Source organism: Indicator indicator, chromosome 1, assembly GCF_027791375.1.
Source record: "Indicator indicator isolate 239-I01 chromosome 1, UM_Iind_1.1, whole genome shotgun sequence".
Taxonomy (NCBI): Eukaryota; Metazoa; Chordata; class Aves; order Piciformes; family Indicatoridae; genus Indicator; species Indicator indicator.
Window position 1 is genome coordinate 30,452,279 of NC_072010.1, and position 12,333 is coordinate 30,464,611.

The following is a 12,333-nucleotide window of genomic DNA, read 5'->3' on the forward strand; positions in this document are numbered from 1 at the left end:
CTGTGTATTTAAGTCTTGCACATGGAAGAGGCTGAGAGTTGATGGCTCCCTCTCAACAGCTGGGTTTACAATCAAACACGTTTATCAACAAGGGACAAAATTAAAGGGAAGCAATGCACACAGCCATGGCTTTGCTTCAATTTGCTGTCCCAACAGCCTGTTTATAACTTCTGTCTCTCTGTGCCTTCGGACAAGGTGTCTAGTGGCAGAGTATCTGCCTGCCAGCCTTCTTCAGCTGACCTGTTAGGAAATAACTTCCAGTGATATTGTGACTGATATTGCTTGTTCTCTCTCTCTCTCTCTTTTTCTTTCTCCGTCTCCCTTGGTTTGTTTGCATGCTAGGTTTTTGTGGCCAGTCCAAACAAAACACAGCCAATTGTGGAGATCCTGTTGAAAAACCAACCCAAGCTAATTGAGTTTCTGAGCAATTTCCAGAAAGAGAGGACAGATGATGAACAATTCACTGATGAGAAGAACTACCTGATTAAGCAAATCCGAGACTTGAAAAAGCCAACAGCATGAAGAGCTCCTTTCGTTTTCCACTGTAGGCATTAATCTCATCTGTTAAGTTCCTCTGTGTCCCTTAAACACCACAATAGTGCTTGAGAAGGCACAGCAAGTGCCTGGGTTTTATTTTGTCTTTGTTTCTAGATGTCAAGAGTATAGGGGTTTTACATGAAAACTAAAAAACAAAAACAAACCCACAAAAATCTAGAATAATATATTGGTTTTAATCAAGACTATACTTATTTATGTCAGTTTAGAATCTGTAATAGAAGCTGGTTTGATGGATTTTAATTTGTGCTCAAGAGGAATGAGCCTCTTTGCCTAACTTTATCAGCAAACTCAAGCTGGTGGTGAGTGCACAGAGCAGGTCTTCTGAGGACTGTAACATTGCTCCTTTGCACCTGTAATTGTGACTTTGTTCCAGTGCTGCACACACACAAGACTGTGAAAGAGAACATTTGTCTCTGGAGTTAGCTGCACTTACAGACAGGGTTCTTTAGTTAAAGCAGCAGGAGATGAAAAAGCAGTAAAGGTCACATTTTTGCTTTATTTCTGTGTTCTATCACCTTAAGTTTTTGTTTCTGCTAGATTAGAGGTTTTCTGTTCAGTGCTAGGGAATGGATGAAGACATCAGCTAGATGAGCTGTTTCTGCCTGCCTCCCATTTTCCTGTATGTGATCAACCTTTGTGCTAGAGCACAGGCTGTCCCCACCAGCTCTCAAGCAGAGTGATGAGGAGCTGCCCCAGGTACACAGTGCCCACGAACCCCTCAATGGGAAGGAAGCAAGAGCAACCCCTCTCTGTCAAGGCTCATGCCACATTGCTGATAAAGTCATCCTGCACCTATCAAAATCAGTAAGAAGTCTGTTCCCAGTTTCATCAGAAATAATATTGGGTGGTGGCCAGAGCTACATGGCTGAATTGTGTCAAGTGCTGAGCCCCAGCACTAGTGCAAGAGGAGGGTCCTGAGTGTCTTCCCACCTGGTTTTAAATCCCGGCTGTGCAAGATGGGGTTGAGCTGAGTTCAGCAAGGGGATGCTGAAATGGCCTCAGCCTGAACCCCTGAGTGGCCTGGGGTTCTTCAGTCTGCAGGTGCTCCCAAAGCTGAGAGCATTTAATGGATTCCTAAGTCAAACATGGGAGGCCATTTAGCAGCCCCAGGCACGAGAGGCTACTTGTAGTCTAGTCTGGTGTTTTCTAGCCTTGTTCATCCCAGTGTGAGTTCAGGTTTTGTGCAGAAGTTGTAGAAGGGGAAATTGTTGCACCGTTAATGATTTAGATTTAATAAGCTGTGGTCCAAAAAGCGTTTCCTAGGTGTGTTTGAAGTGGTTTTGGGGTCTTTTCATTTTCTATTGGGAAATGAAAATGTTACACTGATGCTTTAATAGGAAGTGGAGTTTGAGTGCAGGGAGTGGAAATTTCCTGAATTTTTCTGAACAGCCTAAGTTCTGAGTTTTCTTATTTGTTGTAAGAGAGTTGTCTAGCTAAAACTCTAGCCAATGCCTCAGATTAAAAGGTGACACTGAATTGTAAAAACAGAACAAGATCTTTTCCTTCATTAAAATGTTATATATTGGGGTGACTGATACTTCATGTGCTTTAGAAAAGGGATGAAACAGAACAGATTGTGGACTCGTGGTTTTTTCAGATGTCAGATATACACAACAAATGTACTTCTTAGTTGCCTGGGATTAAAAGAAAATAATTATATATTTACAAGCTATTAAAGGCATGATTACTGAACACTTTATTTCTGTCACTGTTTTTTGCCTCTTGCCCATCTGGATGACTGGACTCTGCATGGTGCTAAATTCTTCCTGTCCTTTGTCAATCATTTTCAGCAGGTGGAGAGAAACAAGCATTGCCTTTAGAGCTAACACACTGCGAGCATCACATTTGCAGCCCAGGCTGGCAGTGGGGGCATCTGGCAACCCAGGCTGCAGCCCAGCATAGCCTGACTGTGTTCTTCACCTTCAGCCCCATGGGTAGCACTCACACTATCTGTAGAAGCTTGTGGGTCGATGAAGGACCATCTTCAGAATTGCAGTCCTCAAAGCTAATCATTTAAGTCTGCTCCCTTGAGATTTGAAGCCTGAAACCAAAGGGCACTTGGCTGTGCTATGAGTTCTTGGGGTGGGGCTGGTCTCCAGGGCTCGATTAACACAGGGCCACATGTCCGTTGCCTCAGCCTCTCGAGTCACATGAGAACCCTGGGCTCCCCGCCTGCCCTTGGAAAAAGTGCCTAATGCTGTGTGGCTGGGGAATGCCTGCCCTTGACAACCTGAGTGTAACCCAGGCGCAGGTGCCCACTGCATCTCTGAGGCTGCTCAGCACTGTGAGCTGCTCTTGTCTGTGTGATCCAGGCACAGAGTAGTGCTTCAAGACATCAAAACCTGAGGGCCAAGGTTCCACCCACGCTGCAGTGCTTGTGCAGGCAGAGATGTGGGAGGCCAACAGGGAACAGAGCAATGGGCCCCATCCCTGTGGAGGCTGCCTTTCCCAGCACACATCAGACCACACACTAAGTGGTAAGGAGGGCCTGTGAAAAAGGGGTCTGTGTGCATGCTTCTGTAATGCCAGAGAGGTGGAACAAAGAGGAGTAGACTTAGAGTAAAATGATGTGTGCCAGGCCCCTTGCAGCTGATCAGGACCAAGAATGCAGTCCTGAGTAGATGTTGCCACCTCGAAGTAATTGAGTCTTCTCTAAACTGAACTTGCTTAGCTCTCTGAAAGAATCATGGATTTGTCAGGGTTGGAAAGGACTTCAAGGATCATCTGCTCACAACCGCCCTGCTATGGGCAGGGACATCTCACACCAGATCAGGTTGCTCAGAGCCACATCCAGCCCCATCTAGAAGAAAAAGTAAAAAAAAAAAAAAAAAGTTAAGTTAAATTAAGCACCATAATAACATTTCATGACAGGGCACACACACATCCCTAATTAAATGAAAATTTGGTCTTTTCTAATGCAACTTGGACATAATGATGGAACTCCTAATTTTCTTTGGTGCATTCTGTCAAGATGGTTGTCCTGCCTGAGCAACTGTTCCCACCAGAAGCTCACGATTTCTCTGGAATTAATATCTGGGAGGCTATGTGAGTACAGGACACAGTTCATCAGAGCGAGGACAGGGGAGAAGATTGTAGTCTGAGGGAAGAACAAAGCTGGAGGATGCTTGGGCTGCAGCCTGTCTGTTCCAATCCCCACCCAGCATTCAGGGTGGCCATGCAATGTACGATCCCGTACGTAAAACCTTGTTTGATACAGCAGAGTGCCAGGAATCTTTGAACCATAAGCTTCTGTCCTAGGATTTTGGCAGCTTGTGCTACTAAGGAAAAGGTTTGATGAGAGGCATCAACAGACTCCCTGGTCTGTAATGGTGGCAGGCATGCCAGCAGGTGTGAGCCCAGGAGGAGGATGTAGGACTCTGGCCTTCAAGAAATGTAGGCATTAAAACCACTTGAGCCTCTTAATCTGCCTGCTCCTGGGACAAGATCAGATGAGAAGGAAAGGATGACTTGGACCTTGTAATCTAATGATAAAAGCAGTTGCATGAGGGAGAGGAGATGTGAATCCCATTTATTCTCTACTGCGTGCTTTGCCCTAGTCTGTGAAATTGGAGCAGGGCTAAGAGGGCCCAGGCTTCTTTCCAAAGGCTGCTGTGATGTTTGGTCAGTGGAGAGGGTTTTTTTTTTTTTTTTTCTCCGGGCCAGCAAGTGCTTCATTCTTTTTCTCTGAAGTAGAAGCATTTCATTTTGGCTAGAAGCACCTCCCTGCAGAACATCTTATGGCTGGCAGTGAAGGTCATTATGAGTCAGAGGAGATATGGCACTAAAGAGAATTGCACCCAGCTCTCCCTCTTCCTGATGAAAGACTCTTGTGTAAAAATCTATGGCCTTCCATTGGTCTTGGACTTGCATTTTGGCACCTGTCACTTTACCTACGTGGAGATCATGCTGCATTTGCCTTGAGCATCACCCACTGGACTTTTACACTCTGCCTGGCAGCTGAGCAGCACCAAGCAAGTGAGGGATTATATAGACCACTAGGATTTGTGGCATTTGCTACCAAGAAATGAAAGCCCACTTCATAGCTCTCGCACTGACGGACCTGAAGTGGCCACTTGTTTTCCTGTCAGAGCAGAGAGGTGGTGGAAATCCTGCCAACCTGCAGGGCTCCTGGGGGTCTGAGCAGGAGATACCCAGCACTCACCGATGCCCAGTGAAAGATGCAGGCTTTTAAGGATCTTCACTGCTGCAACCCAAGTCCTGGAGCTGTTGGTATATATCAGTTTTTGGTGTAAATGCAGGCCCAGCCTCTGGAACTGACATGTTCCCTTTTCCAAGCCAGCACCTTAACAGAGCTCAGCCAGTTTTTTGTTCTGTTCAAAGCAAACCCAGAGCTCTTCTCTCACTGAGTGACAAACTTAGGTCTGCTGCACACACTGTATTCCATACAGTGCAGCAGCACAAGCTATTAAGTCTGGGTGTGAGGTGTCCCAGAACCTCTACTTGGAAGTCCAACCCCAGAAGGAGAGAGAGAGAGCGAGCCAGTCCTGCTGTCAAGAACTGGTGTGGCCTGAGGAAGAGCAAGAGCTAACGTCCTGGCCGCCCCAGCCCATGCTGAAGAGGAGCCTTGCCTCCAGCAAAGGCTCCAGTCCCTCAGTTTGTGGTGTGTGAGGCCACAAAGTAGCAGCGGTCCAAGCCACCTCTCAGCATGGTTGGTGCTGGACAAGCAATGCGGGAGAAGACTAAGGAAAAACCCAGGACAAGGTCTGCAGTTTTGGCTGTGTGGTTGTAAGCCAAGCATCTCACAGGGCTATGACTTGGCCTGGCTTCCCAGAGAGCCCCAGGGAGAGGCAGGCAGTGAGCCCAACCCTCCTGACTCATGTTCCTGCTCCCCAGCGCCTGCCTTGGGCTGGCTCCCCTTTCCAGGAATGTGAAAGTAGGAAAAACAATCAACCAACCAATTAACCAACCCTCTTCCTATGGCACCACTTGTGAGTGGCTTTGCAAAACCACAGTAAAAGTAGCCTTCTCCTCCTCAGGCTGTGTCACAGCACGTGGCAGCCAGGGGAAAGCCTGCGACCGGAGTGCAGCACCAGCTCAGCCATGCCCATGCCCAGCCATACCACAGTAGGGAGGTGGCTCCTGCCACCCCCAAACACCCACACCCATCTGGCATACTGTTGACTGCTGTACTGGGTATGGGGACAGGAGTTGCCCCAGCAGATCATGTAGCAGCCTGCCTTGCAGAATGCAGCTGAACACTGTAGTTGGCCACTGCCTACAAGAACCCCATGGCTGGTTTTCGTCACTGTGCAGCACTGGCCACAGCTGGGGGGAGCTTTGCTACTGAGCCTTGGCCTCAGGAAAGCATCACACTGCTCTGAACATCCGTGAGACTGCAGATACCTGCTGTGATGCAGCACATGAGGCATGGCCCACTGTGTGTCCCATGCCACCTCAACCACCTCCCTCCCCTGGTGTGCATGTTTTGCTCCTTGGTGGTGATGCTCAGAGGGCTATGAGATGGTGTCTGTTCTTCTTCTGATCCTCTCCCCCAAGTGCAGATTTGGGAATGAAGCCTCGTTGTCCTATGGCTAAACTTGTAGCATGTGTTTTAACTGTCACACTGTTCCAGCAGGCACCTCCAGCATGGTGAGATTTTTGCAAGTATTTGGGCACAACAAGCACCTGACCACCAAGGTGACAGGTACCAAAAGAGTCTTTTGGCTGCTTTCCAGGCACGAGCCCAGTCATGGCACTGTAGCCTAGCTCCTTGCAGCTGACTCTGGTGGGAAAACTCACCCAACTCCCCAATACTGGTCTGCTAATGAATGCAATTATTTCTTCTGTGGGCACAGAGAAGACAGGACAGTGTCTGTGGGACCGTGAAGTGCCTTGCTTGACTCTTATGAATAGAGACCTTTTAGTTCCATATTCCTGGTACATTCTGTCTACTAACACACAGCTTTGGTAATGCCCTTCAACTTGCTTGCAGAACAGCCAGCTTGACAAGGGTTTGGAGATGATTTAAAAATACCTGTGTCAGAGCAGAGCCCATTGCATCTGCTCAGAGCTTTGTGTGAACACACCATCAGGGCTAGCTTCTCAGCAGGTGGCACACCCAGACACAGCCCCGACCTGGCAGGGAGCAAACCAGCCCCTCATTTACTCAGGCAGATGGTCAGATGCCCAACAGGCTCTGTGTGCATAGGACAAGCAGGAACCTGCAGGGAGCAGAGCTCAAAATCTCTCATGAAGAAAGAAGTGGAGAAAGGTACCTCCTCCCCATCTTAAAGCTGGGTGTGGGGGAAAAAAATTATATTCATAGACAAGCATGCCTTGTGCCCCAAGGAGTGTCAAGAGCAGAGCCACAATTAGCTCATGGGATACAGCACACTCACAATGTGGGCTGACAGCAATGGCTCATGCTTCCTGTCAAAGGCTCAAAGGAAAGTGACACTGGGGACAGGCCTGCTGGCAGGCAAGAAAGCAGTATGTCCCAGGGGTGGCAGGCACTGCAATGGGAGGAGAGACATTTGTTCATTCCAACAAAAGATCCATCTCTCCTGCTAATACATACCACTCCTATCCATGCAGCTAAGCTCCTCTCCTTCTACTGGGTTTTGTTTTCTTTAGCTAAATCTGTCTTGCTCCACAATGGGAATGAAAGACTAACTGCAGGTGGTTGTACTGGCATTCATACTATCTCACATACATCTTTCAGGTGTTTCTGAAAGGACACTGGGGAGGGGAGCAATGTATCTATGATGGCATTTGTCCATAAGGCCTGGCTCTTGCTGAAGTTATTGTTCAAATACTTCATGGTTTCCCCAGGCCTCTTAAACCCTTTATTTTTCTTCCAAGTTAGAGATTTAGCTGCCCTGGGAGAAAAATCTACTGGCAAAGCAGTGAGGTGATCTCACCAAAGTAAAGACAGTTGAGCAATGGAGGCACAGGAGGAAAAAAGGCTGCAAAGGCTTCATTGCTGTTACTATACCACTTTAGTGCCAGGGATTAACACATTGCCCAAGTAACATCTACATTAAAGCTGGAACAGACTCATCCTTTCAGCAGTGGCAGGAACAGACAGTGGTCCTGTAGCTTCAGGAAGACACTCAGTGCCGAGGCAGAGCCTGGCTCCTCAGAAAAGCCAAGTGGAAAATTTCAGGTACAAACAGATTATATTTGGAGAGCAGAAAATAAATGTCACGCTGCAAAATACTCCAGGGAAAAGGCTGTGCTCAGCGCTTTCTGCTGCATGCCTACTCCTTGCCCAGCCGGTGCCGTTGGGAGGCAGGCAGTGCCGGGCACCTCGGTGACAGTCATGCCAACCTCATTTTGTCTCCCTTGCTGTTAAGAGTTTTTTTGAGGTGCTTACAGTGCACATCAGCACACCTTGGCTTTTTGGTCTCTGCGGCAGCAGCAGGAGTCTTGGTGTGCCCCGTGTGGTATTTATGGTAAAGCACATCCCTGCCGTGGCAGAGGTACAGACACGGCCGCCGCCGCCCGGGCCTAGAATGCAGGAGGCTTGCTGAGACCGGGGTATGTACGTGGGGTCCTCCAGCGGGGTTCATTTCCCTGCGAACAGCGCCCCCCAACGACCGCACTCCAGCCCTGCACCCCGCAGCCCCTTTCTTACCGCTGATCACGGACGGGAGCTTGGTTTTGATTCTTTCCTGCCGCAGCCAAGGCAGAATAGCCTCTGTTTATAGCTAAGGACTCATACTGAGGAGTCTGCTCTCACTGCCAAAAGGCAGACTCAGAACCAGCACAGCAGATTCTTGCCTCTTCTCTCCCAGCAGCAGTGCTGCACCCTACCTGCTCACCCAGGGGCTGCAGGATCACAGTATATCAGAGGTTGGAAGGGACCTCAAGAGATCATTAGGTCCAACCCCCCTGCCAGAGCAGGATCACTTAGTGTAGTCCACACAGGGATGCATCCAGGTGGGTTTTGAAGGAGACTCCACAAGCCCCCTGGGCAGCCTGTTCCAGTGCTCTGCCACCTTCAGTGTAAAGAAGTTTCTCCTCATGTTGAGGTGAAACCTTCTATGTTCTACTTTGAACCAATTGTTCCTTGTCTTAGGATCAGTTCCTAGCTGCTGGAGTCATCAGCACTCAGTGTCACCAAGGCACATCACTGCTCTGAATTTCAAGCGACTGGTTTGGTATGTCACAAAGGTAACGACTCCTATCTTGGCTCTACTTGTATCCACCCCATTATCCCAGGAGACAGAGAAAAGGAAGCTGAGACTGTCTTGCTCTCTACAACTACCTGAAATGAAGTTGTAGCGAGGTGGGGTTCGGTCCCTTCTCCCTAGTAACAAGTGACAGAAGAGGAAATAATGGCTTCAAGTTGCACCAGGGAAGATTCAGATGGGATATTAGATTCATAGTCATAGAATGGTTTGGGTTGGAAAAGATCAATTCTATGATTCTAAGATGTCCTGTGCTTGCAAGCCCCTTTCCCCTTCAGAAAGGGAACAAAGCTGCAAAGCACTGAGCAGCACATTCTGCCCGATACTTTAAAAAGTTTAAGACTAGGTGTTGCCTGTGTGTATGTGCGCAGCACACAAAGCTGGCATGTCAGTGGACAGTTATGCAGGCCTGGAAAACGGAAGGCTCCCCAGGAAGATCGGCAAAGTGGTCAACAACAGTTCTCTGCAATTACCTTTCTGTGTGGAATGGAATTCAGCTCCACCTGTTTGGCACTGTGTCCATCTTCATTAGTGATATGGAAATCCAGATTGATTACAAAACTGCCTTCTTTGCTTTTCTAGTCTCTAAGCAATGTAACTTACTGATTCTAACAAATTAAAGCCAAACAAATATTTGAAGTCTGGTTCGCAGGCACAATGGCCAAAACAAAACAAAACAAATCTGTTTAGAGGACTTCAAAGCTCTTCAGAGTAATCCCCACATTAAACATGGCTCTGGGAAGCCTGTCCCATTGCCAGGCTGGCTGGCTATGTCCCACTGGCTGCACACTGTGTCTACAATGACATTTCAGTACAACAGCACTTCTGAAATGCACCTCTCACCTGTCCCTGCTTGCTGTGCGTGGCTCCGTGACACAAGCTGGTCTTGGAGTGCATTGATCAGATTCCATCCAGATGAAGTTAAACAAGAAAACAATCTATAGGCATAGCCCTAATGCACTCTGCTGGCAAACAGGCCTTCAGTCCACATGCCCAGGCTAGAGACAGGTGGATGTAAAACCCTTGATGGGTCAGGCCTTCAGCATCACCTGGTCAAGCTACAGACTCACTCCTCTTCAGCCACACTGCTGACCAGCCTAGATGTTGGCTCCAATCGCTCCCCTCTGTGGTGACTATGAATCATGATGCCTGTGCATGCCTGTACAGGCAATCCAGGCAGCAGGCAGAAGAAGGACCACTTCTAGGGCTTGAAGGTCAAAGCTTTGCCCACTTCTATCCCATCCAATCAAGAAACAGGCTGCACAGGTGGCAGCTCATGCAGTGGTCCCTGAGGCAGTCCTTACTCTCCCAGGAAGAGAGAATTAGTGTTCCTTAATGCTCCTTGTAGGGCAGAGGGAGCGGATCCCAGCCCTTCCTTCCCTGGGGCTGGCAGGAAGCACAAATTCTTCAGACTGAGCAGAGGGAGGTGATGTAGCTCAGCAACAGTGGGGACTGTAGAAGCAAGGACAGCACTGGGCTGGTAAAGCATTTCAAAGCACTCTGTAATGTTTCTAATAACCAAAGCACTTAAAAATACACTCTAGTACTTACTGTTAGACTGATTTATTAGCAGAAAACATGTTTTGCTGCAAGGCAGAAAATTAACATTCCTGTTGTCCTGGATAAGGACCCTATTTTGTAATCCCAGGAACAATTAAAGGAGTAGGGTTATAGTGATAATCAGACTCTACAGAAATTTGTGAGCCTCTACAGGAATGCCTTACAAGCAATTCCAAAATTCTCTTTTTAAAAGAAATTATAAAAAGTAAAAGTAAAATCTTAACTCCTTATGAAGTGCAGGTTACCAGCAGCATTTGCTGCAATACAGTTACTTAATGTGTGTGATATTTGACTTCTTTTTTGATTTACTTTTCCATGTACCCAGGCCATCTAGGATGTTTCAGGGACATTTCAGGATATTTCAGCTGTTGCTACAAAGACATAGACTTCTTTACTGATTTTGGTACCAGCTGATTGATCAGTATAAATCTTCAAGAGGTCTGCCCCTGTTTTTTCCTCTGCTTCTACTTCAAATGGAAGAGCATTGCAAAGGATTATGGAAACAAGGTTTCAGTGGGTGGAGTGGGGCAGATTTTTTGCTCTGTTCTGAAGAGTCTCTTTCTGATCTATAGAAAAAGCCAAGACCAATTAGTCTAACACAAGATGCTTACAAGATGTGGAGGGAAAATATGCCAAATATTTATGCTTTAAAACCAGATTATAATCTTGTTTATGAAATACCAACATTTGACTTTAACTTCATACGGAAGTTACAAACAGTGAAAATTCTCTAATCCTTGGTGAGAGGGAAAAAAAAGGTCTTTCTGAGGTTTGTACAGCATCTGGACCACTAACGTAATCTCCAGGCCCTGGACTCAGTCTGACAGGTGAAGCATATAGCTCCTTCAGCTGGTCCTAACTTCAGGACCCTGGTTCCCCCACACTACAAGACCTGGTGAAGTGTCAGATCAGCCATTTTCTCATGAGCTACTGTGAAACAGCTCTCTTCTGTGGTGTGACACAGAAATGGATTTCACTGTCCTTCCCAGAGCTGACAAAACAGGGTCAGATTTTCATTCACTACCTGGTCCTCTGAAATGATGTATGCACCCTGCTTAGCAAGACAGCAGTGGTGCAGGAGGCCTGATAAGATTTCTGCTGCTAACTGCATGTACCGCACTCAACCAGCAGCCCTAGAGTAACCTTCAGTCTAACTAGGCTCAGAGAAACAGCAGCTTCCCCAGCTCCAGCTCAAGTGAATTTTCATGCTGGTAAGAGGATATGAGCATTCTCCAGTTCTAAAGTCCAGCTTCTCAAGAATGAAATTATACTGTGTGCCATGGGGAAGTCACAGCCCATTGTTGCAGCTCTAAGCATCAAGAACTGTACCGTGAGTTACAGGACCAGTAACCAAACTGGGTGAGAACAGACTCCATGTAATTAATGCCATGTTAAGGATGATTTGGATGCTATCTAATCACAGCTTTGCTGTCTAGTTTCAACCTTTTCCAAAGCCTGAAATAAACAAACAGAACCTACAGCAGCATCTTAAGACTTAATTCCCCTTCCAGGCCTTAAGTAGGGCAGCAAAGACAAGATGCATGAAAGAACTGGGGAAAGGCCATTTATATATCTTACCAGCTGCAGCAGGAAAAGGTTTAAGGTGTTTGCACTTGAGAGCTCAGTAGAAGAGTGAGCATGAATCTTGGAAGTTCTGCTAAAACAAAGATCTTGAGGTCATATACAAAGCAGCAAACCAACAGAAGTAAGCAGAGTGACCTCTCAAAAGATGCTGGGTACAACTCTCTGTTCCAGTTATGTGTTACCTACACAGCACTTCCTCAAAACTAGCTACCACATTAGACTGCAGTTTCACTGGTGGTTTTAATGTCACCCTTGCTTCATGTGTAGTTACCCCATAGATGGGCACCCAAAAAGATTTGGGCTATTCCACTGGTACAGGTCATCCTGTCTAAGAAACAACAGGGCACCTGGTACTTTATTAGCTTCTGTAGCCCTAGAAGCCTATTCCTAACAGAACCTAAATGTTAGCTATCACTACCTTCACATAGTATCTAGGTGCCAGTAAGATGTACACAGCCAGATTCTTTTAGGCCTGCAT

General features: G+C 47.1%; 1 protein-coding gene across 2 annotated transcripts in view; it reads left to right on the plus strand.

Annotated features, from left to right (window-relative positions):
* Positions 1-2,230, plus strand: part of CAB39L (calcium binding protein 39 like) — a 68,372-nt gene extending 66,142 nt beyond the window's left edge. For both annotated transcript variants that reach the window (XM_054380987.1, XM_054380979.1), the window contains exon 9: positions 343-2,230. In XM_054380987.1, the coding sequence (XP_054236962.1) occupies positions 343-522 (180 nt within the window). In that variant the 3' untranslated portion in view covers positions 523-2,230. The remainder of the gene's footprint in view (positions 1-342) is intronic.
* The last annotated feature ends 10,103 nt before the right edge of the window (positions 2,231-12,333 follow it).